The 27,243-nt window shown below is 36.6% G+C and overlaps 1 protein-coding gene and 1 pseudogene across 8 annotated transcripts in view; both read right to left on the bottom strand.

Moving 5' to 3' along the window:
• Positions 1 to 383: 383 nt before the first annotated feature.
• On the bottom strand, positions 384 to 3,899 carry LOC113598488 (cofilin-1-like; annotated as a pseudogene).
• A 148-nt stretch (positions 3,900 to 4,047) lies between these two features.
• Positions 4,048 to 27,243, bottom strand: part of HACE1 (HECT domain and ankyrin repeat containing E3 ubiquitin protein ligase 1) — a 121,045-nt gene continuing 97,849 nt past the window's right edge. For 5 of the 8 annotated variants that reach the window (XM_027057183.2, XM_027057186.2, XM_027057184.2 and 2 more), the window contains 5 exons: positions 26,738 to 26,869; positions 18,298 to 18,396; positions 17,938 to 18,008; positions 5,334 to 5,447; positions 4,048 to 4,780 (listed from right to left, as the gene is read on the bottom strand). In XM_027057183.2, the coding sequence (XP_026912984.1) occupies positions 4,678 to 4,780; positions 5,334 to 5,447; positions 17,938 to 18,008; positions 18,298 to 18,396; positions 26,738 to 26,869 (519 nt within the window). In that variant the 3' untranslated portion in view covers positions 4,048 to 4,677. Of the gene's footprint in view, positions 4,781 to 5,333; positions 5,448 to 5,507; positions 6,116 to 11,839; positions 11,964 to 17,937; positions 18,009 to 18,297; positions 18,397 to 26,737; positions 26,870 to 27,243 lie in introns of those variants that run through there. The other 3 variants (XM_053222424.1, XR_003419456.2, XM_053222423.1) reach the window with 3 other exon arrangements.

The raw sequence follows: 27,243 nt of genomic DNA, 5'->3' as shown, positions 1-27,243 counted from the left end.
TGGTCCTGCTCCCATAAGCGGCTGCCACCCAAGGAAAAGGGGAGGGGGAACCAGGTGGTCAAGGAGGGGTCATCCCAACATTCCATTTACATAGAAATAAATAGACAAGCACAGAGTCACTACTGAGGTTAGAAGCTGGCAGCATGTGGGGGCCCCTGGGTGGCGCAGTGGTTAAGCGGCCGACTTCGGCTCAGGTCATGATCTCACGGTCCGTGAGTTCGAGCCCCGCGTCGGGCTCTGTGCTGACAGCTCAGAGCCTGGAGCCTGTTTCAGATTCTGTGTCTCCCTCTCTCTGACCCTCCCCCCCCGCCCCCCCCCCCCCCCCAGTTCATGCTCTGTCTCTGTTCCAAAAATAAACGTTAAAAAAAAAAAAAGTTGGCAGCATGGGAAGAGGATAGAACAGGTGGGGAATTGGGAGTTCCATTAAAAAATCTCAGCCCCCTCCCAAACTGGGGTGCCTTGGAGGAACTTGGTCTGCTTCAACCCAAGAGGAATCAGAAGATCAAAGACGGTTTGGGAAGACCATAACTGTCAGGGATCGAGGGAGGAAGAAGGTCCAGGAGGTGAGGGGACTGTTTGGGAAATGGGCTGAAGAGATTGCCATTCCCCTGCTGGGATCCCCCAGGCCCTCAGGTCTGGCAGGACAGAGGCAGCCTGCAACACCCATGGGCATGTCTGGGGCTGCCAGATTCTCCAGGCAGGGGGCTTAAGGGGGCTTTCAAAGGCTTGCCCTCCCGGGAGATGTCAGCACTGCCCCCCCAGCTTCTCTGCCAGGGGCCAGGGGTCCTCAACCTCCTCATAGCAGTTTACTTCTAATTCATGCTTGATCCTCATCAGCTTCTTCCTGGTGGCATCCTTGGAGCTGACACTGATCATTTTACTCTTAAGGGGTGCACATAGGTGCACACCAAGTCTTAATCTTGCTCTCCTTGGTCTCAAAGGTTGTGTCGTAGAGGGCATAGCAGCTGTCCTTGTCTGGGAGCATCTTGACAAAGGTGGCATGGGGTCTACAGTCTGGCCCACATCAACTACCAGAATCTCCTTGCCCTCCTCCAGGATGATGTTCTTCTTGTCCTCACCCAGGCAGAGGAGTACTGCCTCCTCTGGTGCTGGGGGCTTATGCACCTACCTTCATGTCCCTGAACACTTTGATGACACCCTCAGAGACCACCACAGTGGAGGCCATGTTTCTGGAAGCAAAAGGGTGATAGCAAGGAGAGTCAGAAGAGAGGAGAGCCACTGCCACTGCCAGGATCTGACTGAAGGAGACTTATTTTAAATTAATCACATTATAACACGGTAAGTTTTGTGGTTATAAAATATCACTTATTGCTATTGTTGTGGATTTTATAGATCCAATAAAACCTATTACTGATACTTGCTTCCCTTGATTAAAGATACTAGACATTTCTTTTTACATATACCACATAGAAAATAACACAGGCATGTGATTTAGACAAACAGGAAAAAAAGGTTATACAATGAAGGAGTCTTCATCCCATCTTACAAAGCTTTCCCACCTAGAGCAATAATCCATGGCCCAGAAATTGTTTCTGTGTAAAACTATCCCGTGTAAATTGTATTTATATGCTAATCACTCTTCTATACATCTTACCTCATTTAACATACCTTAGAAACATTTACGTACCAGTATTATACATGTATAAATCCATCTTATTCTTAGCAAATACTACTTAATATTCTCCTGGATGGCTGTAATTTATTAGGAACCCTTTACTAATGGACACTTACTGACAGACATTTAAATTATTTCCAGTTTACCTTTATAACAAGGCTTCAGGGAACATTCTTATATAAATATCTTCATGTACATGAACAAGATTACCTATGAGATAAATTCTTAGAATTGTTGAGTGAAAGAGTATATGTACATTTAAGAAATCTGATATTGCCAAATTGCCTTCCAAAGAATTTGTACCAATTTACACTGCAGGGGAACATTTCCGATCACGACAGATTCCTTAAAGAAAACTCCAATGCTATCAATGGCCAGGAGGGTAACATGAATTAGTAAGGCAGGCTGGAGTAAGAAAATGGTCAACTGAAGAGCACATTCAGTCAATGAAAGAAGCAGCTTCAAGCCTACTATGACTTCTAGAAATCTATGCCTAATATTGTTATTCCCTTGATGTCTCAAAAGCCTAAAATCTAGACTTATGCATGAAATCTCTAGATTTTTTAAATGTTGACAACTCATTAAATTTCTAGAATCAGCAAGACAGACAAAACTGTGAGTGGCAATCATGTTCTGGGGCTCCAAGCTGTGGCCTATGCTTTAAAGCCTTAATTTCCACCTCCACATCCAACAAAGACTGTCATGGCTTTACTTGGTGTGTAATGTACAGTTTTAAAGCTGGGATTTCCTTAGATTCCATTTTGGTTTTAGATGAACAAGAAGATTTTATTAACAACATGGTCACTATTCCCTCAAAGTATTTGAACAACTTAATCTACTCTTGCCCAGATGTTTTTATTAATCAGTTTCCTACATTAGGGTCCTTTGCCCTACATGATTCTTCCTTTAGAGTGCTGTGTTCCTCTGTTTTCTTTGTTATATGGAACTACAACATGTATTAAAGGTTGAGTCATTTTCCTGTTAATCTTTTACCCGAAGGAGTTGAAAATCTCTAGTCATTTTTCTAAACTACTTTGCATTCAACATATCCATCTACTTACAGAAGAAATTATGGGAATAGAGTATATTAAAAAGACCTGCTGCCTCTTGCTTATTTTCAATCCACATAAAATATTTTATATAATAACTACATTCTTATAGTCAAAAATAAAGACAATATAAAAATATAAACCCTGAAATCACTAAATCTGTATCAAAAAATATTCAAATTCAGGGATAAAATACCATGAGATTTTTAAGATTTTATTATCTCTTCTACATAAATAGTTGCAAAAGAACCAATCTGACAAAGCCAATATATTATACGATTATTAATGGAAATGAGTATTTGTAAAAATTATAATTATGAGCAATATAATTTTAATTATTTTTTAAGTTTATTTATTTTTGACAGAGATAGAGTGTGAGCATGAGCTGGGGAGGGGCAGAGAGAGAGGGAGACACAGAATCCAAAGCAAGCTCCAGGCTCTGAGCTGTCAGCACAGAGCCTGACACGGGGGTCGAACTCACAAACCATGAGATCATGACCTGGGCCGAAGTCAAATGCTTAACTGACTGAGCCACCCAGGCACCCCATAAGCAATGTAATTTTAAAGAGGTCAGTTATCTATTTGAAAACTCAGAAGGCAATGACCTCTTATACAGATGAATTTTGAAAATCAAAATTTTAAAATTAACTTTATTTATTGTAAATAAGCATGTGAGTCTTAATTTTAAAACTAATTATAATTTTTAAAGAATTTCTAGTTTTAAAATTAATCTGGTGAGAGACTACACACACACACACACACACACACACACACACACACACACCCCTACAGTAACAAAAGAAAACTAAGACATATATTAAAGAAGCTTTATAATGTAGCGAAGTTTTCAATGTATACTGAAAACATGAGCGAAGCTGTTCATATGAGAAAATCTGCATGAGTCATTTTACCAACATTGATGCCACTAGACAGTGTACTTTTAGTTTCCAAAGGCAAAGTTCTAAAGATTCTACAAAGGCAAAGTTCTACAGATTCCTCTCTTAGCACTTCTAAATATGTGAGTGTTCTATGCTGTAACTACTCAAGTGAACCTTTTCAAAAGAAAACTCGTAAGATCACCTTTAAAAGCCCAAAGCTCTGTATTAGGCATATGTCACTTGAACTCAACATTTTAACCATGAGAAACAAATAAGAAGTTCAAAATTACAAATTTAAATTGTAATCTGCACACTGGATTACTTCTTCTAATGTATCATCAGAACTCAGAGATAAAACAAAAGTAATGATGTGGTAAAATATTATATTTAATTTTACCTAAAATATAAATTAAAATAGGGCATAAGAAAAACGTTGAGACCATAATACATATATGGAAAAGTGACCACTGAAAGATGCAAATAATTCATACAATATAAGCTTTAATATATAAATTAAATGCCATTTCATCAGCTGTTAGTCACATCAGTCTAAACTTTATATATTAAAATATTAAAAAGCTAAAAAACATCATTGCAATATAGATTCAATATGGGAAAATACATATTTGTGGCTTTATACACAATCTAAATTAATCCATTCTATACAATAGTTTTCCAAAATATAAACGGCACTTTACATGCAATAGAACATACCAGGCTGGATGTCCTAATATAATTTAATATATAGGAAAATAAAGAGAAAACACCCTTTTAACAAGACAGTTACAAAGTGTAGGTGGAATGTAGAATACGGTTTTGCCTTGACACGATCTTGGATACGAGTAAAGAAATATGAAAAAGGACAGTTTCTACTACTTTCAATTAGCATTTTTTAAATTGAAGACTACTGTGATTTTATATTTTCTAATTGTATCACAAAGAGAAAACAAAAAAATGGAAGCAGGGAGAGGAGGGTAGAAAGCGTCATCCTTTATGAATTTTAAACATCACCCCTGCCTGTGGGCTGCATTTAGGCTCCTTTTCTGTTGACAGTTTCCTAAATTATTTCTGCCACTTGGAATTGCGCATCAGTAATCAGACGAATTTTCCAGACTTAAGCCATTGTGTAACCATAGCTGCCACAGTGTAGTGCCACAAGAAGTCTGTCCTTGAGTATTTCTTTACTTGGGTATTCAGGTAACTTGAGCATGTTGATGCTTTAAAAGAAAAATATACCACCATTAAATAGGAAATCTATGAAATTTCTGATTGTTTTGTCTAGCAGTGAAAACACTACTCAAAATTAACATAAAACCACCCTCTAAATTTGCATTCAAATTGGAAAACCCTGAAGAAGTATTTAAAAAGACAAAAAAAAAAACAAAAAACAAAAAACTGCTGCATTGCAGTTTCCTTTAGCATGCAAATGTAGTGAAAGAAAATAAGTTCCTTTCAGCCTAAAATAAATAAGCAATAAGGGAATTTAGTTTGAAGTGATGGTGTAATTCAGTGATACTTATGACAGGATAACTTCAGTGATATGTGAACTACATTTAATTAAATTATAGGTAGTTTCCCCAAATATTTTCCCTAGCACAAAAGGGAGAGGCAAGGAATTATGTTGGTACTTATTTATCAGTGATTCCAAAATGATGAAAGAGATTATTGTTGAGGTTTTCTTCTCAATGCAGTAGTACAATAGTTAGACCTTTAATTATTCAAAATTAATCAAAAACAATTACAGCATTTAAAAAAAACAATTTAACATACCATGTGCTTGATGTTGGTAGGAGATTTGGAGTATATGGCACAGCAGCAATTGTAAAGTTTTGCAGTCCACTTCCACCCATGATATTAGCAAATCCACCATGTGGGACCCTGGAACTAAGAGTTCGTATCTTAATAAACTAATCATGCAAGGAAAACCTTTGTGATACATATATTTCAACTGATCACTTAGGGTAAGAATATATTCAACTCTAGGATACTGACCAGGTAACATTTCTGGTTCTGCAAAACTCCAGCTCATTATTAAAAGGTGCTTCATGGCCAGTTAGCAAGCTTCCATGGAGACAGTCCTGGAAATTTCTATAAGCCATACTATGCTTTCAATTGGCCATAGCACATACCTCTACTATTGTACATAGTGTCTCCCTACTAAACTGGGACTAATTTGAGGACCCAAATGTGTCATGTTTATATGACCCTGGGGTTAGCAAAATGACTGGCATCTAATTAGATATTTGTTGAATACATGAATGTTTGATTAATTCAAGCAATAGAGAGGCTCTTAGAAATAATCCAAATGATTTCCCTATTTGTGAAAAATATCTAGGGTCTGATGGAGTTAAAAGCAGGCCACCCCAAAATATGCCACTTTGGCACACTGATTATTTTGAATTAAAGTTACTTAAAAACAACCAGTGCAAAAAGGACACTCTAACCTTCCCCTGTCTCCCTGAAAACAGGAAGTAATTCTCACTTGTAAGAGGTACTCTCCCTGTACCAGGAGGTAAAGAAACATCCTATGACCAGAGATAGGGAATTCAGGGCTTTGAAGGTGTAGAAATAAACCTCATTACTTCTTCATCAATTTACTACCCCAAGCACAAACTCTTTTGTCTTTTTTTTAAATATATATAATTTATTGTCAAGTTGGCTAACATATATATGTGTATATACAGTGTGCTCTTGGTTTTGGGGGTAGATTCCTGTGATTCATCACTTACATATAATACCCAGTGCTCATCCCAACAAGTGTCCTCTTCAATGCCCATCACCCATTCCCCCCAACCCCCCCATCAACCCTCAGTTTATTCTCTGTATTTAAGAGTCTCTTCTTTGTCTTTTCAATTCCTCAAACATTTATTGTCTCTTTGGTCTAAAAGGTGTAAAACCTGCCTACTTTGGTCACTTCTCTGAGACTCCTATTTCTATGACCTCCAAAACATGTGAATTAAATTTGTTTCCCTCCCACCATTGATCTGTGTATATCAATTTAATTCTTAGGCCAAGCAGAATAACTTTGAGTGGTAAAGGTAAATTTTTCCTTCCTAATAGGTCAAAGTGATGAGGGAGCATGGGGTAAGCTGAGGGCAAAATACAGCTGGAACACCCCCCAGCCAGGTGGAATACGAGTGATATTCCTCGAATACTCCTGGCCACCCAAGAACAAAGGTTTAAGTGCTTACCATGGCAATGTGAGAAACTAAGGCAAATGAGAAATTAAATTCTCTTACTGCCTATGCCCACTGACAAGTCCTTGAAACCAGCAGGGTAACCTCCCTCTAGGAGCTCAGTTGCCTGAAAGGATGACACTTTGCTAGGGGCAGAAGAGAGTCTTAGCTAAACATTGTCCCAACCTGGAGGATCCTGTAAGTCTACTTCCTTTATCTTAATTGCCCCAAGAGAGATGCTGGCAATCATACTCCAAGCTTATAGCCCCCCCACCCCATATACATCTGAAGGGTCTCATGACTGAGGTTTTATTAAATGGTAATAAATGGTATTTCCCTAGCAACAGCTAGTCCCTTGAGGTCCTAGAAACCTTGCTTCCAAAATACCTTAGAGGCTTACTCTATCCCTGAGCCCCTCTCCCAACCTGAGGATATATACTGAGTTACCGTCAGGACCCCAGTGCAACTCTTCCTGCCCACAGGTATTGTCCCAGGGCTTTAATAACATCAGCTTTTTGCACCAAAAACATCTTCAAGATTCTTTCTTGGCCGTCTGCTCTGGACCACCCCACCATCACCCCAAAACTTCATCAAAAGGGTTTTGGGTTTCACAGTAGGAAAACTAGAATATTCTTTACATTTCTGTTCCAAAGATTCAGAATATCAGACGTATTTTTTTTTAATTTATTTTTTTTTAACGTTTATTTATTTTTGAAACAGAGAGAGACAGAGCATGAACGGGGGAGGGTCAGTGAGAGGGAGACACAGAATCCGAAACAGGCTCCGGGCTCTGAGCTGTCAGCACAGAGCCCTACGCGGGGCTCGAACTCACGGACCGCGAGATCATGACCTGAGCCGAAGTCGGCCGCTTAACCGACTGAGCCACCCAGGCGCCCCAGACGTATTTATTTTTTAATGTCACCTAACATAACAACATCAGATTCAAATTGGAAAACCCTAACAAAATGCATAAACAGTACTAGAAAATTTAATCTTGAATACATGGCCAGAGAGAATGTAATTACAACTTCCTAAATTCTATTGTTTACATTTGAAAGACAATTAGTATTTCAAATTAGCCTTTGATGTATCATGATTAGACAATCTGATCCTGTAAAACACTTTGTTAGTTTTTTGTTTAAAAAAACTTTTTAAATGTTTCTTTAGTTTTGAGAGAGAGAGAGAGACCGAGGCAGAGACAGAAAGACAGAATATGAGTGGGGGAATGGCAGAGAGAGGGAGACAATCTGAAGCAGGCTCCAGGCTCCAGGCTCTGAGCTGTCAGCACAGAGCCTGAAAGGGCTCAAACCAACAAACCGTGAGATCATGAGCTGAGGTGAAGTTGGACCCAGGCAACCCAACACTTTGTCATTTTAAAAATGAGATGCTATAGTGCTTTTAGATAAATAAGAATGATGACAAAGAAATATTTAAGGTACAGGTAATTAAATGCATAGGCAGAAGTCTGATTAGTATTAAAAATGTTTTTTAGGGGTGTCTGGGTGGCTCAGTCGGTTAAGCATCTAACTTTGGCTTGGGTCATGATCTCATGGTTCATAAATTCGAGCCCCACATCAGGTTCTCTGCTGTCAGCACAGAGCCCACTTTGGATCCTCTGTCCCTGTCTCTGCGCCTCTCCCCCACTTGCACTCTCTCTAGGTCTCTCTCAAAATAAATAAATAAACTTAAAAAAATTGTTTAAAAAATGTTTTCTAACATTGGATCCTGAGTACAAAGCATAATTCAGTTTATTAAAAACAAAAAAAAGACCAAAAAAAACCCAACTTGTTGAATCTCCAATAGCCAAAATAATCTTGAAAAAGAACAAAGTCAGAGGTTTCACAGTTCCTGATCTCAAAACTTAAACTATAGAACGATGGTTATCAGAACAATGTGGTACTGGCATAAAGACAAACATACAGAAATAGAATAGACAACCCCAAAATAAACCCTTGCATATATGGCCAAATGCTTTTCAACTAGTCAACTGGGAAAGGACAGTCTTTTCAACAAATTATGTTGGGAAAACTGGATATCCACTACCAAAAAATGAAGTTGAATTCTCACCTAATACTATACACAAAAATGAATTCAAAATGAATGAAAGATGAAAACATGAACCAAAACCACAAAATTTTTGGAAGAAAATAAAGAGGAAGAGCTTCACAACACTGGATTTGGCAATGATTTCTTGGATTTGACATCAAAAGCACAAACAAGAAAAGAAAAATAAGTAAGTTGGATTTCATCAAAATTAAAAACTTATCCACCAAAGGACACCATCAACACAGTGAGAAGGTACCCATAGAGTGGGAGAATATATTTTCAAATCATAAAACTCATAAGGAATTGATATCCAGAAAAATAAACAGAACTTCTAAACAACTCAACGAGAAACAATAAAAATCCAATTTAAAAATAGGGAAAGGACTCGAATAGACATTTCTCCAAAGAAGATATACAAATGGCTTATAAGAATATGAAAAGATGCTCAATCAACATTACTAGTATTAGGGAAATGGAAACCAAAACCATAATCAGATATCATTTCATACACATTAGGATGACCATTTTAAAGAAAAAACACAAAAATGAAAAAAAAAAACCACAAAAAGAACAAGCATTGGAAAGGATATGCAGAAAATGGAATCCTTATGCACTGATGGTGGGAATGTAAAATTTACATCAGCTGTGGAAAACAGCATGGCTGTTTCTCAAAAAATAAAGATAGAATTACAATTTGTAGCCCAAAGTATTGAAAACAGAGACTGAAAAAGATTATTTGCACATCCATGTTGACAGCAGCATTATTCATGAAAGCCAAAAGGTGGAAGCAACTCAAGTGATCATCCATGGATGAAGGGGTAAGCAAAATGTGGTATACACATACACTGGAATATTATTCAGCCCTAAAAAGGACAGAAGTTCTGACATATGATCCAATGTAGATGAACCCTGAGGACACAATGCTGAGTGAAATAAGCCAGTCACAAAAGGACAAATGATGTATGGTTCCATTTATATGAAGTACCTACAGTAATCAAATTCATAGAGATAGAAAACAGAATGGTGGTTGCCTAGGGTGGCAGGGAAGGAGTATGAAGAATTAGTGTGTAACTGGTAGAGTCTCAGCTGAAAAGGATAAAGTTTGGGAATTGGATGGTGGTGATGATTGCACAATATGAATGCACTTACTGTCACAGAACTGTATACTTAAATGGTTACAATGTTAAGTTATATTATGTATTTTCTGTCATATACACTATAAAAAACTATGAATTTGCACCAGGATTTTATTTGAAGTTATAAATGATATGTATACATTGACAGGGGAAAAATAACAATCTAATATAAATAAATATCTAAGAATAGTTTCCTTTTATACCTGGGAAGTCATTTGGTTGCGATTAAATGCTTTACTGATTAAATGCCTTAGCTTACCTTAGAAATCCAAGTGAATACTAAAACATTCCTGAATATTTTATATTCCTGGCCTGTATCTTGTTAGAAAATACTAATGCATGAGCAATTTCTACTTAGGGCAAAAGAATAGCTAAAGAAACTTGGACTGAAATAAAATTCAACACTAATCTATGCATATTAACCTTTGCTTGAAAAATCAACAAATGCAACCAAAAATGAAAAGGGACAAGAAGCCAAGTTGTTCTCAATTTCCTGTAGAGGCAGAATTTATAAAAGTAAGTTCCAAATAGGCAAGGAAGAAGTCAAACTTTCACTATTCACAGACAGCATAATGCTCTATGTAGAAAACCCAAAAGAATCCACCAAAAAATTGCTAGAACTGACACACAAGTTCAGGAAATTTGCAAGATACAAAATCAACATACAGATATCTGCTGCATTTCTATACACCAATAATGAAGAAGCATAAAGAGAAATCAAGGAATCGATCCCATTTACAACTGCCCCCCAAAAACCATAAGATACCTAGGAATAAACCTACCTAAAGAGGTAAAAAGATCTGTACTCTGAAAACTATAGAACACTTATGAAAGTAATTGAAGATGACACAGGGAATAGAAAAACATTCCATGCTCATGGACTGGAAGAACAAATACTGTTAAAATGTCTACTCTACCCAAAGCAATCTTCCCAATTTAATGCAATGCAATCCCTATCGAAATACCACCAGCATTTTTCAGAGAGCTAGAACAAACAAAAATTTGTACGGAACCACAAAAGCCCCCGAATAGCCAAAGCAATCTTGAAAAAGTAAAGCAAAGCTGGAGACATCACAATTCCAGGCTGGCACAAAAACAGATACATAGATCAATGGAATAGAATAGAAAACCCAGAAATTGACCCACAGCTTTATGCTCAACCAACCTTCAACAAAACAGGAAACAATATCCAATGGAAAAAAAGACAGTCTTTTCAATAAGTAGTGTTGGGAAAACTGGACAGCAACAAGCAGAAGAATGAAACTGGACCACTTTTTTACATCATATACAGAAATAAATTCAAAATGGATGAAAGACCTACATGTGAGACAGGAAACCATCAACTCCTAGAGGAGAACAGAGGTAGCAACCTCTTTGACATCAGCTGAGTAACTTCTTACTAGATGCCTTGCTGGAGGCAAGGGAAACAAAAGCAAACATGAACTACTGGGACTTCAAGATAAAAAGCTTCCGCACAGTGAAAGAAACAATCAACAAAACTAAAAGGCAGCCTACAGAATGGGAGAAGATATTTGTAAATGGCATCTGATAAAGGTTAGTATCCAAAATCAATAAAGAACTTATCAAACCCAATACCCAAAAAACACTTAATCCAGTTAAGAAATGGGCAGAAGTCATAAATAGATATTTTTTCAAAGAGAGCATACAGATGGCTAACATGAAACATGTTGAGACACATGAAAATATGTTCAACATCATTCATCATCAGGGAAATACACATCAAAACCACGATGAGGGGTAGCTGGGTGACTCAGTTAAGTGTCTCTTTTTTCAATGTTTATTTTTGAGACAGAGAGAGAGCCTGAAAGAGAAGGAGACAGAGGACCCAAAGCCGGCTCTGCGCTGACAGCAGAGAGCCCGTTGAGGGGCTCAAAATCATGAACCATAAGATAATGACCTGAGTTGAAGTCGCTCAACCACCGACTGAGCCACCCAGGAGCCCCCTTAAGCATCTGACTCTTGATCTCAGCTCAGGTCTTGATCTCGGAGTCCTGAATTCAAGCCCATGCCCAGTGTGGTGCCTACTTACAAAAAAAAAAAAAAAAAGAAAGAAAGAAAGAAAGAAAAGAAAAAACCCATGATTAAGATACCACCTCACAACACCTGTCAGAATGGCTAAAATTAACACAGAAAACAACAGATGTTGGTGAGGGTGCGAAGAAATGGGATTGGTGGGAATGCAAACTGCAAATGCAGCCACTCTGGAAAACACTATGGAGTTTCCTCAAAAAGTTAAAAAGAGGGGGCACCTGGATGACTCAGTAGGTTAAGCATCTCATAGTTTGTGAGTTCTAGCCCTGCATCAAGCTCTGTGCTGACAGTATTGAGCTTGCTTGAGATTTTCTCTCTCTCCCTCTCTCTCTCTCTCTCTCTCCCTCTCTCATTGCTCCTCTCCTGCTTACACATGCATTCACTCTCTCTCTCTCTCAAAATAAATTAACTTAAAAAAAAAAAGAAAATAGTTGCATTAATTAAAAAAAAAAAGTTAAAAATAAAACTACCCTATGACCCAGCAACTGCACTACTAAGTATTTACCCAAAGGATACAAAAATACTGATTTGAAGGGGCACATGCACCCCAATGTTCATAGCTGCAGCATCAACAATACCAAATTATAGAGAGAGCCCAAATGTCCATCAGCTGATGAATGGATAAAGAAGATGTGGTATATATACAATAAATAATACTTAGCCATCAAAAAAGAATGAAATCTTGCCATTTGCAATGACATAAATGGAGCTAGAATAGAAAAAGGTAAGTACCATATGATTTCACTCTTCTGTGCAATTTATGAAATGAAACAGATAAACATAGGGTAAGGGGTCAAAAAAACGAGAGAGAAGCTAACCATAAGAGATTCTTAACTATACAGAACAATTGCAGGTTGATGGAGGGGAGGTGGCAGGTGATGGGCTAAATGGGTGATGGGCATTAAGGAGGCCACTTGTTCTGCTGAATACTGGGTGTTATATGTAAGTGAGGAATCACTAAATTCTACTCCTGAAATCAATATTACACTATATATTACCTAACTTGAATTTACATAAAATTTTGAAAAAAATTTTTAAAAAAGTAAGTATACCACTTTACCAGGATAGGATGAGAAAATGAGACTTGACACAGTTTCTTACACAAATTAATACAAAGTATTTCAATATCAGAATAATCGAGCTAATGTTTTTCGTATCACTAAATTTTCAAAAATAAGCTTGAAAATCAGAAGATTCCCCAATTTTAAGATCTAAACTAAAATTACACTGTAAACTGATATTCACAAACAATCTCTGAAACTTTACTCCTCTTCTTCTAAACTACAAACAAATATGACCGGGCAGCTTAAGCATGTATGAGAAAAATAAATGAAATGGTCTTTGAGTATTATGACACTTGGATTATACAATATAAAATTACAGTCAATGAAAATGACATAATACTTCTATTTTATACACAAATTATTAAGTCTGATTTTCATTATTCTTAAACAGTAAGAAACACAAGAGTAAGACATTTAATTAAGACAGTCTTATAGGCCAACAAAATAATGTTATACCATAAAAATATTTTTAAAAAAATTTTTAATGTTTATTTTTTTATTTTTGAGGAAGAGAGAGAGAGACAGAGAGAGAGTCAGGGCATGAGCATGGAAGGGGCAGTAGAGAGAGAGACATAGAATCTGAAGCAGGCTCCAGGTTCCGAGCTGTCAGCACAGAGCCTAATGCGAGCCTCGAACTCACAAACTGTGAGATCGTGACCTGAGCCGAAGTGGGATGTTCAACCAACTGAGCCACCCAGGTGCCCCACCATAAAAATATTAAAAATTATTTTGTACTGATTTTTGCTTCTAGTAATTGGAACGCATTTGACATTTCACTGAGGTTGCACTAAACTATACTATGTATGTAGAGAAAGAAATATATCTAAATATAAACAAATAGATAAGCAGAATTTTCGAAACACTGCTGAAGAAAAAAATATATACATATATGTACACACACACACACACACACAAAGTTTAGAATGGCAAATGCTATACCTATACTTGAGTCCAATATAAAAGAAAATTCAGGTTTAAAAAAACTTAGAACTTAACTCAGCCTGAATTCAAAACAAGGACTCTATGTAGACAGTGTTGAAAGGTGGCTTCTTCAGCATGATGGTGAAGCTGAGCTCTCTGTTGTTCCCCTCAGCATCTGTGGCTTCTATTTTTTACTCACATCCTTCAGTTCAAATGGATTCACATTTTTTACTCACATCCTCAGTTCAAATGGATTCACATGTTACACTTCATGACCAGTTAAATAATAAACAGTGCAATCCTTTTCAGTACTGCTAACAATGATTATGCTATTGAACTGGGATTATGCACTCTGACACCAAGTGGTTTTTATTCTACAAGAGCACAACTTAACAGACATTTTTAGTACCAGAAAACTTGAGTAAACTCTTATCTGCACTTTAAATCACACCAACCAAATCATGGTGTGTGTTTTGGGGAGAGGGGATGTAATAATAATTAAATAGTGCTTCAATATAAATCATTTTGAAAATAATAAGAGCTCTACCTCACAACATAAAACAAAGTCCAGATGATTTAAAAATTAGAATGTAAAATAAAAAGTTACAGAAAAAATGCTGATAAACATATATATCAAATCTTGGGAGTGGGGAAGGATTTATAAAAACCAAAAGGAAAGGTATTGATAATGAACTTACAAAATTAATTTGATTTTATAAATGTTATAAAGTAAATTTATAACTTTTTTAAACTACATGGAAATCTGTATATTTACCTTTATGAAATTAAATGACAAACAATAAACTGGAAAAAGTATTTGCAGCGTTGATGTCTCATATAAAGAACATTTAAAAATGAATTTTTCTTTTTTTTAAGTTTATTTATTTATTTTGAGAAAGAGCAAGCAGAAGAGGTGTGGGGGGGAAAGGGGGAAGCAGAGATAGAGAAGGCAAGGGCTAGGGTGAGGGAGAGAGGGAGAGAGGGAGAGAGGGAGAGAGGGAGAGAGAGAGAGAGAGAGAGAGAGAGAGAGAGAGAGAGAGAGAGGGAGAGAATCTCAAGCAGGTTCTGCGCTGCGATCAAAGACCCTGATGTGGGCTTGAACTCATGAACGGCAAGATCATGACCTGAGCTGAAACCAAGAGTTGGACACTTAACCAACTGAGTCATCCAGACACCCCTAAAACTTAATTTTTGAAAACGACAATAGAATAATGCATACATTTAAGACAGGCAATTCACACAAAAATTACATAAATAAGGGGGTGCCTGGGTGGCTCAATTGTTGGTTAAGGGTCTGACTCTTGATTTCGGCCCAGATCATGGTCTCATGGTTTGTGAGTTCAAGCCCTGTGTCCTCTGCGCTGACAGCGTGGAGCTTGCTTGGGATTCTCTCTTTCCCTCTCTGCTCCTCCCCCGCTTGCAGGCACATACACACACTCTCTCAAAATAAACATTTAAGAAAATTATATAAATAATAAATTATATGAAAACGTAAATTATTACACCCTGTATTGATGCAGTAAATGGAACAGACCCTCTCATTACCTGTTGATGTGAATGAATACTGATAACTTTTTGAAGGGTAAATGAACAATATGTATCAGGTTATAAAAATTTACATACTTTCATATCCAAAAATTTCCCTTCTAAGAATTTATTCTATATAAATAATCAAACTGGCCCACCAATGTATAAGTGCAAGAATTCCTTATTTGTTCAGCATTATTCACAAGCAGGAAAATTACCAATTAAGGGAGGACAATACCAATTAAGGGAGGCCCATAAATTGGAGATGAGGTAGCCAGGAAAAAAATTAGATCCATATATGGAACCATTAAAAAAAATTTTTTTAATGTTTATTTATTTTTGAGAGAGAGAGAGAGAGAGAGTGCATGCATGCAAGCAGGGGAGGTGCAGAGAGACGGAGACAGAAGTTCTAAAGCTGACAGCAGACAGCCCAATAGCTCAAACTCACAAACCAGGAGATCATGAAATGAGCTGAAGTCGGACGCTTAACCAACTGAGCCACCCAGCTGGTGGCTCCCAGAACAATTTTTAATAATATATTCTTAATTTCAAAAGTTACAAAAGAAGAACAATGTTTCAATGTTTTTAAAAAGTAAAAATTTATGTATGTGGGAAAATTTCTAGAATCCCAGATACTGATATTAGAGGTGACTTTTTTAAATTGAAATTGCCTAACCCTCCTATGTAGAATATAAAATTTTTAAAATTCTTTTTATTAAATTACTTTTTATTAAATCTTTGGGTATTCCTTGGCATTAAGAATTAAAAAAAAAACCAACTTTTTTCTGTTTTCTTTCACATCTTAAGTCTATAATCTGTGAATATTCATGGTGTTTTTTAAAGATTTTATTTTTAAGTAATCTCGACACCCAACACAGGGCTCAAACTTACAACCCCGAGAACAAGAGTCATATGCTCTCCCAACTGAGCCAGCCAGGTGCTCTTGAATATTCATGTTTTATTATCATTTAAAAATAGACATATAATGTGATTCCAACGATTTTTCTAATTATATAGTTAAAAGACTTAGAAAATAGGGGTGCCCGGGTGGCTCAGTTAGTTAAGCATCTGACTTCGGCTCAGGTCATGATTTTACCATTTGTGAGTTCGAGCCCAGTGTAGGGCTCTGTGCTGACAGCTCAGAACCTGGAGCCTGCTTCAGATTCTGTGTCTTCCTCTCTCTCTGCCCCTCCCCTGCTCACGCTCTGTCTCTCACTCTCTCAAAAATAAACAAACATTTAAAAAAATAAAAATAAACATTTCCAAAGACTTAGAAAATAAAGCAAAATGTTAATAGTATTATCTCTGAATAGTGGAATTACTTAATGGATTCTCATTTTCTTCTATCTATATTCTTCATTTTCCAAATTTTCTATAATGGTTATAGACTACTTTAAAAAAAAAAAACTAGTGGACTTTAAATTACGTGTATATTTCATAGAGACATATAATCACAATTATGTTTTTAAAATGGCAGAAAAAATAGAAGTAAATACATCAAATTGTTTATAGTAGTTATTGCTGGCAGGGAGTGGTTTTCCTTATTTGTTCTCATTTTATGTGTGTTCCAACTTTCTTAGAAGAACCATGTACATTTATAATGGAACAAATGAACAATGTTTCCAATAACAGGAGGGCACAGATGAAATGCTAAGATACCAAGAAGGAAAATCAGATTTTTTTAAAACACCTTTCAGAAATATAAATTAAAGGAGGTTAAAATCATCTAGTTTTCTAGTATCTATGATATTTAATCAGTCCAAAAGTAGACTTTTCAAAGAAGTGTGGTATCACAAATTATTTTTTAGGCCATGTGTCTTGAGACTTTAAAATTTGATAAGAAGTGTAGAAAAATTGCTGAGTGTGGGTATTACATATGTCAGGTGTATGTGTCTGTCTGTTGTCCAGCAACACACAAATATTAAAAATTTGGCACTGGGGCGCCTGGGTGGCGCAGTCGGTTAAGCGTCCGACTTCAGCCAGGTCACGATCTCGCGGTCCGTGAGTACGAGCCCCGCGTCGGGCTCTGGGCTGATGGCTCGGAACCTGGAGCCTGTTTCCGATTCTGTGTCTCCCTCTCTCTCTGCCCCTCCCCCGTTCATGCTCTGTCTCTCTCTGTCCCAAAAATAAATAAAAAACGTTGAAAAAAAAAATTTAAAAATTTGGCACTATCATTGACTTACCTATGGAATGAAAAGATTACCAAATTATAAAATACAATATATATGCTGACAGTCCTGATTGGAACAGCTTATTTTTTATACAGTAAATAAACATTTATTGAGCACTAGTTTATGTTTTATCTTTAGTAGCTAAACAAATCTTTAATACTAAAAACAAGAAAGGGAGGTGGAAACTGACAATTCAAAGTAATAATGCATTTTTGTTGTTTAAGTAATTAAAATTGGAACACATTAAGTTCTTTCCACATTAGCATATAAACACTTCTTACCTGCCAGTAACAAACTGCAAGAGAAGAACTCTCTCCTCTGGAGTAATGTCTTCCACAACTTCCCAAAACCACTAACAACAACAATGACAAAAAAAAAAACCGAACTCAAATTTCTGAGCAATTGTAGACTTCCTAATACCCGAGAAACATGCAATATTCATAAAGCATATTTTATTCTATGAAACTCATTTATCAAAAATGCTTTCATACAAAGCTTTCACATGCAATATCCCCATGAGAGGAGTTTAGGGAAAATTTTTACTTTGTTAATTAATGTAGGTTTTCATCCAATAGTGCTGTAAAGCTTATAAAATTAAATGGCAAAACTTAACTTCATTCTAGGCTCTAGAGAGATTTTACCTGAATAACTGGATCTTCTCTTTCATAGCCACTTGTGTATTCTGTATTTCTTATCCAATCGCTCACATCAATTTCTGGCATGCCAGAGAGCAGTAGTTCCTTTGGGGAAGAAGAAAAGTATTTCATTAATCTTCATTAAGAAAAAAAGCTATTACATTTAAATAGTAAATTTGCCTTGATTAGAAACTAATCCCATGTAAAACTGATTTATTTTTGTGACAGTTTCTGCACGTCATCAATAACAAGTACTACATGGGAGAGAATTCTTCATCCTGATAATCTCAAATACTGCTGAGATGTGGAAATGTCTCCACACTGATATCTCACTAAAACATAAGAAGCGATAAATACATGAACACATATGCAGCAAGTTTACATTTGCAACAATTTTATGAATGTTACTATCTTTGGTAAATATGCCTATGTTTATTTTATGAATTTGTTAAATTCTGAAGAGACCATACTCTCAACATGTAAGTGACAACAAAGCCCTGAATAAATTCTGGGTTAAGCAAAGGAAAAGATCATCAAGAAACTCTAATCACTATGAAAAAGGAGTAATATAAAAAAAGGAGGTATAACAAAAATAGTCATTATGTGGGAAAAAACAACAGATTTAGGCCTGTGAAGAACTCTATTTTGGAATGATTCAAACCCTTTAACGTAAGCATTCCCCAGGGTAAGGGAAAAAGCAATTTTCCTAATGACAGTCTTTTTTTTACATAAAGATCATCAAACAAAATATTAAGTAAATAAAAATGAAATGAAGAATGTCAAAAATATTTACCATTATGTTTTCTAAGAGAAAAAAGAACATGGAAAGAACTTGTCCGTATGGCTCCATCAGCCCGTATCTCACAGTGGATGTATTTACACAGTCAGATAAGGCAGTGACTATGCTACATTTAACTAAATACTGACAAGCCAAACAGCAGAGTTTGTTGTCACAGACATGGACAGAATGTGATTCAAAATCACATCTCCTAGAGCACACATCTGACTAGGAAAGAAGTGTGCTCTGAAGAAAATTAGTGAAGGTTAATATGAGATGGTATCTGACAACTCTTGGGAGTTTCTAAGATCTTTTCAGGGTCTGCAAGGTTCTCCCTTTTCCAACATATCTGAGGCCGGAATTTCTCCACACAGTTCAAGCAAACAACATATTACAATTGATTATATGCAGAAGCAGGTATGAGAAAACCCAGTGTCTTCTACTAACCAGATAGTAAATAAACTTACAAAAACACAAAACAATGCCACTCTTCCCACTACTTTTAAAATTTTTTTTATTTTTTCTTGTGAAATGCCCCTTCAATTTTTTTTATTAGAAAAATTATAACCATTGAGGGGCGCCTGGGTGGCTCAGTCGGTTGAGCGTCCGACTTCGGCTCAGGTCATGATCTCGCGATTAATGAGTTGGAGCCCTGCATCAGGCTCTGTGCTGACAGCTCCGAGCCTGGGGGCTGCTTCGGATTCTGTGTCTCCCTCTCTCTCTGCCCCTCGCCCACTCATGCTCTGTCTCTGTCTCAAAAATAAATACACATTAAAAAAAATCACACTGAAAAGAGATCAAAACAAAATCCCTACGAATTCATCATCTAGCTTCAACAACCATCCAAACGTAACATAATTGTTTGCATCTCTACCCCCATGTTTGCTTATGCATTTTTATTTTTAATTTTTTTTTAACATTTATTTATTTTTGAGACAGAGAGACAGAGCATGAACGGGGGAGGGGCAGAGAGAGAGGGAGACACAGAATCGGAAGCATGCTCCAGGCTCTGAGTCATCAGCCCAGAGCCCGACGCGGGGCTCGAACTCACGGACCGCGAGATCGTGACCTGAGCTGAAGTCGGACGCCTAACTGACTGAGCCACCCAGGCGCCCCTGCTTATGCATTTTTAAAGAAATCCTAGGTGTTATGGCATTTCATTCCTAAGTATTTCATTATACATCTAAAACCACAATAGAATTTCCTTACCAAACCACATGGCAATGTTACGTAAAATACAATTAATCATGACTTCTTGAAACCATCTAATATTTGTTCATATAAATCCCCCTGACTACCTAGAAATGTCTTTTTATAATCAATTTCATTTATTTTTTTTAATATAATTTCTTGTCAAGTTAGCTAACATACAGTGTATACAGCATGCTCTTGGTTTTGGGGCTATCTACCCACTATTTTTAACTTTATCCTGGAAAATGCAATTTTTAAAATATTATTTATGTTAATATGTAATGGATCATTATTTCTATATTAAGAAAATATTTTACATTTTTGTTTTCATTTCAAATATAATAAATATCAATTAATATAACCCACATAAACAAAACTTTTGTTGTAAGCGTGTCCTAAAACCAAAAAGTTTGAAAACTGCTGCTCTGGGATGTGTTTTAGTTCTCCTTTCCATAGTATTATAAAATACTTTTACTAGACGGACATTCTGGTTAGTCTCCATTTTAACAATCCAAATACATTCTCCACCTTTCTTTGTACTATTCTGTGCCCCTGGAGACCAATCCTTACAGACTGGTTCTCTTGCCTATCAGCTTTAGGCTGGGTTCCATCCTTAGGAAACAGGCAGGAGTGTAGAGGTGAGGATATTTTCTGCTTCCACCTTGCTTCAGCCCATCTTTACGGTAGCCATGGACCCTCAATAATAGCTACTACCAGGTGGCCCTCACTGAGGACCAGGGTCCTCACATACAGTAGCCCCCCACTCTTACCCACAATTTCGCCTTCTATAGTTTCAGTTACCCATGGTCAACCGCAGTCCAGAACCAAATGACTCCCCTGACATCCTGTCAGAAAGTCAGTAGTAGCCTAACGCTACGTCACAATGCCTACATCATTTACCTCACTTCATCGCATCACATGGGCATTTTATCTGACGTCATCACAAGAAAAAGGATGAGTACAGCACAAAAAGATATTTTGAGAGAGAGACCACATTCACATAATTTTTATTATAGTATATTGTTATTGTTGTTATAAATATTATTATATTATTATTATTCATTATTGCTGGTAATCCTTACTGTGTCTAATTTATAAATTAAACTTTATCTTACAGATAGATAGATAGATAGATAGATAGATAGATAGATTTAGGAAAAAAACATACTCTATACAAGATTTGGTTCTATCCAGTTTCAGGCATCTACTGGGGATGGTGGGACAGATTCCCTCTTGATAAACGGGGACTACTATAATTCCTCCACCTGTCTCTTCAATTCTAAGGATGATAAGGCGATCCATGTTGCTAGTCTGTGGATGCCTCACCCTACTGCTGTTATTCTTAATACTGCTGCACCTCTATAGTAGCCCTTTTGTTAAAGTTTCTATTTGAACCATCTGGGGAAATTCTGTCCCCTGGCAAGATCCTGATACAGATCTTGCCAAAAGGGAGTGGGGATGAATTTTACACATTTCATACAAGCCATGAGAGTTTAATCCTCTTCCCTTCTAGACTGAAGATAAGCATTTAATAATATCAAGTATGCTTTCATTATTAATTATGAATAAAAATGACTGGGACTGTATTCTCTCAAGAAATTTGAATCATTTCATGAATATATTATTATGACTTTTGTGAAGAAGATGAAAGATCTTTATTATCCCATTTAACACCTAGGCAAAAAAAAAGTTATTACACTGACTAAAAACAAGTAGATAAAATGGTAATTCCACAATAAAAAGAAGCAAGAAGATTTCAAATCCCAATCAATAATTTATTGCTTTTTAAAAATATGACAGGGGTGCCTGGGTGGCTCAGTCAGTTAAACGTCCAACTCTTGGTTTCAGCTCTGGTCATGATCTCACGATTCATGGGTTCAAGTCCCACATGGGGCTGTGCCTGCTTAGGATTCTCTTCTCTCCCTTATTCTCTGTACCTCCCCTGCTCACTCACTCTCTCACAAAATAAACATTTTTTAAAAATGGGAAAATAAATGAATTAATCCACTGGAAATTGGTATAACACATATAGCCCATACCAATGGTCAGAGACTGAGTCATGCAAATGTTCACAGCCCATTAGCTTACCTAGTATTCACATGGTTCAATGTTTTAATATTCTGGTACCATCATGGATAAGCAGCACAGTATGAAAGGACAGTCCCTCAGATATTTGGTAGGAATCCCTCAACTGTTATTGTATTATAAGTGTATAAATGATAGCAGTGTTGTCACTATTTGTTTTTTAATGTTTGTTTATTTTTGAGAGAGAGTGTGAGTGGGGAAGGAGCAGAGAGAGAGGGAAACACAGAGTCCATAGCAGGCTCCAGGCTCTGAGCTGTCAGAAAAAGCTCATGAACCACGAGACCATTACCTGAGCCAAAGTCAGACACTCAACCAACTGAGCCACCCAGGCGCCCCAGAGTTGTCACTATTTTTGAACCTGATAATCATCTCTTGACTTGGAACTGCATTCTGTCCACAGTGGATGAATACAACCTCAGTTCAGGACACTGACACTACCAGCTACCTTCCTATCACTAAAACTTTAGAATCTAACCTGTATCTTTTAACTCAGATGCACATCTAGCTCAAATGTTGGTGCCAACTTTTTAAAAAAGAGCTTCCTAACCCAGTGTAGCATAGCCCTTTCCCATAGAAGACATAAAGTCATACAAAGGTTCTAAAAGTCCCATTTAGAACTCATGCCTCTGAGAGGCCGTCTGGCAATACTGATGAAGACAGACTGGGCTGTAGGTCACAGAACATGGGTTCCCAGCATGGCTCTAACACATACTCTATGAAGGAGCAAGTTCTGTACCTTCTTTGGCTTAGTTTTCCTCATCTGTAAAATAGAAATAGTAATACCTCAGGGGTCTGTTGTGAAAAAATTTTAAAGTTAATACATATAAAGTGCCTGGCAAATACTACAATTTTAATAATAATTTTCATCACTACATAAATTAGGGTCATGCTGACAACACTGCTCTTCCCAAATAATCCCTCTATTTGAATCAGCTCAGTGGAATAAAGCCAGAATCTAACACAGAGTAGGAATCCAGACCTAACTCCCAATATAAAGCCACTATAGAAAACTTAACAGTAACAGACCTAAATATGAAAGATAAAGGAATACAGATAAAGGAATAAAGGAAAAATAAAGATAAATAAATAAAGGAATAAAGGAAAAAACCTTCATGACCTTGGAATAAGAAACACGTTCTTAAACACACAAAAAGAAAGACACAAAAAGGTTCCATTCATTAAACAAAGAAAAACCAAGTGATAAACCAAACTGTGTTAAAACTAAAAGGTTTTATTCACAAAAGACACCAGAGTAGAAGACATTCACAATACAGATAACAAAGACTCCCAAAAGAATCCTATAAATCACGAACAAAAAAACCCCCAGAAAACATAATAGAAAAATGGACAAATTAGTTAAACTTCAAAAACAGAGTACAAATGGCCCATGAACATACAAACACACTCAACTTCATCAGTCAGGGAAATGAAATACCACTACTGATCCACAAAAATGATAAAAATGAAAAAGAAAATATCAAATGCTAGCACAGATGTGTAATATCCAGAACTCTCACACCTACTGGTGGGAATGTAAACTGACACACACACCCTTGAACTATCTGCTAATACCTACTATAATAGAAAATGAACACCTGTATCCCAGCAATTCCACTCCAAGAATGCATACATATATTCTCCTAAAGACGTGTATGAAAGTGTTCCTAGTAGTGCTATTTCAAATAACCCAAAACTGAAAAGTGCCCACCAAATGTTCATCAAGAGTAGAAATAGACCTCTCTACACACACACATGTGCACACACACACACATAGACACAATGAAATACTATAATGCAAAAAAATGAACAAATTACAACTTCATGCAACAAAATGTATAATTCTCACAAAAAAACTAAGCGGAATAAGTCAGATATATTTTAGGTGATTATTCCATTTATATGAAGTTCAAAAACAGAAAACCTAATCTATGGTATTAGAAGTCAGAAGAATGGGTTCCCCATGAAGAGGGAGAATGACAGGAAGAAGACAGGAATAGACATCTGGGGTGCTAGGAGGTTTCTCTGTTTCTAGATCTGGGTACTGGGTGTATTCAGTTTGTAAAAATTCATCAAAGTATACATTTATGATGCACGTGCTCCTCTCTATGTACATTGTAGATCAATAAGTTTCATAAAACTTAGCACTATCAGTAAATTAGGAGGCAAAGGGGTGCCTGGGTGGCTCAGTCAGTTAAGGGTCCAACTCTCAACTTTAGCTCAGGTCATGAACTCTCAGTCGTGGGATCAAGCCATGCATTGGGCTCCATGATAGGCACTGGGCATGGAGCCTGCTTGGGATTCCTACTCTGCCTCTGCCCCTGCCCCACTCACACACACTCTTTCACTTGCTCTTTCTCTCAAAAAAAAAAAAAAAAAAAAAAAAAAAAAAAAATTAGGAGGCAAAGTTTTTGTCAATTATTTATATTGTTGCTTTTTTTTTTTTTACATACAGGTCAAGAAAATAATGTAATTATCTGTTTTGAACTTCATAAAAGCTAATTTAATACAAGCACAGTACATAAAAAGTCAGATTTTAGTCATGTTTAATAATAGCTCATAAGTACTCCTCAGCTTTTAAATGCTAAAAATAACTTATTGCTATGCAAAAACTAGACAAGTCTATATACTAAACAAAACTATTAATCTTGTAAGCAAAAACTCAAAACTGACATTTAATCAAACTAAGTCACAATGGACAACTTCAAACTTAATTCACAATTTTGTTCACTACTATACTAAAATATACTATGAATGATAAACTGAAAATACTGGCATATATGTAAAATTAAAAGGTATAAACCAGTGTACTTACTCATACAGTAAAGTGAAAGGCACAGGATAAAACTAATTTTATGGAAAAGAATAAAAACCAAAGAGGGACACCTGGGTGGCTCAGTCGGTTTAAAGTCCAACTTCAGCTCAGGTCATGGTCTCACAGTTTATGAGTTTTTCTGACAGCTCAGAGCCTGGAGCCTGCTTTGGATTCTGTGTCTCCCTCTCTCTCTCTCTGCCTCTCCCCACCTCACACTCTGTCTCTCTCTCTCTCAAAAATAAACATTAAAACAACAACAACAACAACAACAACAAAGAATACTTCTCCACTGATCTAAAATGTGCTATTCCAAATTATAATTTTTAAAATAAAAAACAGGGGCACCTGGGTGGCTCATTTGGTTGAGTGCCCGACCTTTGCTCAGGTCATGATCTCACAGTTCATAAGTTTGAGCCCCACATCAGGCTCTGTGCTGACAGCTCAGAACCTGGAGCCTGCCTCAGATTCTGTGTTCTCTCTGCCCCTCCCATGCTCATGTTCTCTCTCTCTCTCTCTCAAAAATAAATAAACATTAAAAAAAAATAAAATAAAATAAAAAAATAGTTGTACTCTATTTAAAATACTGTGTTTTATTAAGGAGTTAGACAACTCAAAGTTTCAAAATAATTCATTACTAATGATAAAAGAGAAAAAGGATATGAGGGAAAATGCAAACTAAATCATATAAAATTAGAAATCCTGTTAGGTCACAGTAAAAGGCACGCAAATTAAAAAAGCAAAACAAAACATTTACTAGATATTGGAGGCCACAACAGAGAGGACTCCACAGAGATTTAAAAGGAGAATGGTAAAATTATATACATGGTCAAATGAGAAACTAAAGAAAACTAAACAAATAGAATAAGAAAAACCCTCTTAATTCTCCTTTTTGGAAGTACAGGAAGTCAGTGTCATTATTTTTTATCTCATATGGTCAAATAAAAAATGGAGAAATACATTTGATTCTTGAACAATGCAGGGGTTAGGGACTACCTCACACAGCCAAAATCCACATGTGACATTTGAACTCCCCCAAAACTTAACTATTAATTATGTACAGTTGACCAGAGGCTTTACTGATAACATAACCAATTGACACATTTTGTACATTGTATGTATTATATATCATATTCTTTGAATAAGGGAAACTAGAGAAAATAGTACTAAGAACACCAAAAGGAAGAGAAAAACATTTACAATGATATACTGTAACACATCCACATTTTAAGTTTCAAGCCACACAGTTCAAACACACGTTGTTCCAGGGTCGACTGTAATATGAACACCGCTTTTGAGAAGACTGGCCTTCAACATCTCCCACATAAAATATTTTGAAAATGTATTCCATCTTTGTTTATCACCACTTTGCCCCGTTTCACACCGAGGAATTATGAATCTGGTTATTAAGCTCAAGAGAAGCACAATCACAAATCTTGTAACAAACCTCTAAACATGAACATTAAAACATAATGTCTTATTATATATTATTTCATTCACACTACCACAAAATTATTTCTGAATTGCAGCAACTGGAGTTTTGTATGGTTTATAACAACAAAAGAACTGATGTTTTTCCTTACCAATTCATATTCATCGAAAAGTTGTATGAGAGAAGGTGGAATGAACATATGAAAGCCCTGTAAAAAAGCATTGATCTGAGGCTGAATGGCTCTTGTCATCCGAAGTTCAGTAACAAGCTGGACGTACTCCGCCTATTAAAAAAAAAAAAAGTGATGATATTTCTTCAATTTCACATATTTAAGACACTATTGATATACTCATTTCTCATTTTAGAGGTAAAGGCTTGGAATTAATTTGGCACCATTACCCACATATCTCAGTAAACCCATAATCTACCAATCACTAAGCTACTTAGGCCAAAATCCTAGGAATCAATCACCCGTGACTTCTCTCACAGGCTGTATCAGTGGGTGCTATCACAACTGCCTCCAGAAAAATACTCTGAGTCTGACCTTGTCTCACCACCTCCACGGCTAGCAAGTGGTCCAAGCCATCATCTCTCACCTGGGTTACTGCAACATGCGGTGCTCCAGCTTCCGTTTTTGCCTCTGTACTGCTTCTTCCT

Source organism: Acinonyx jubatus, chromosome B2 (genome assembly GCF_027475565.1).
Source record: "Acinonyx jubatus isolate Ajub_Pintada_27869175 chromosome B2, VMU_Ajub_asm_v1.0, whole genome shotgun sequence".
In the NCBI taxonomy this organism is placed as follows: domain Eukaryota; kingdom Metazoa; phylum Chordata; class Mammalia; order Carnivora; family Felidae; genus Acinonyx; species Acinonyx jubatus.
The sequence above is the reverse complement of the archived record's forward strand: the minus strand, read 5'-3'. Positions and strand labels throughout refer to the sequence as shown.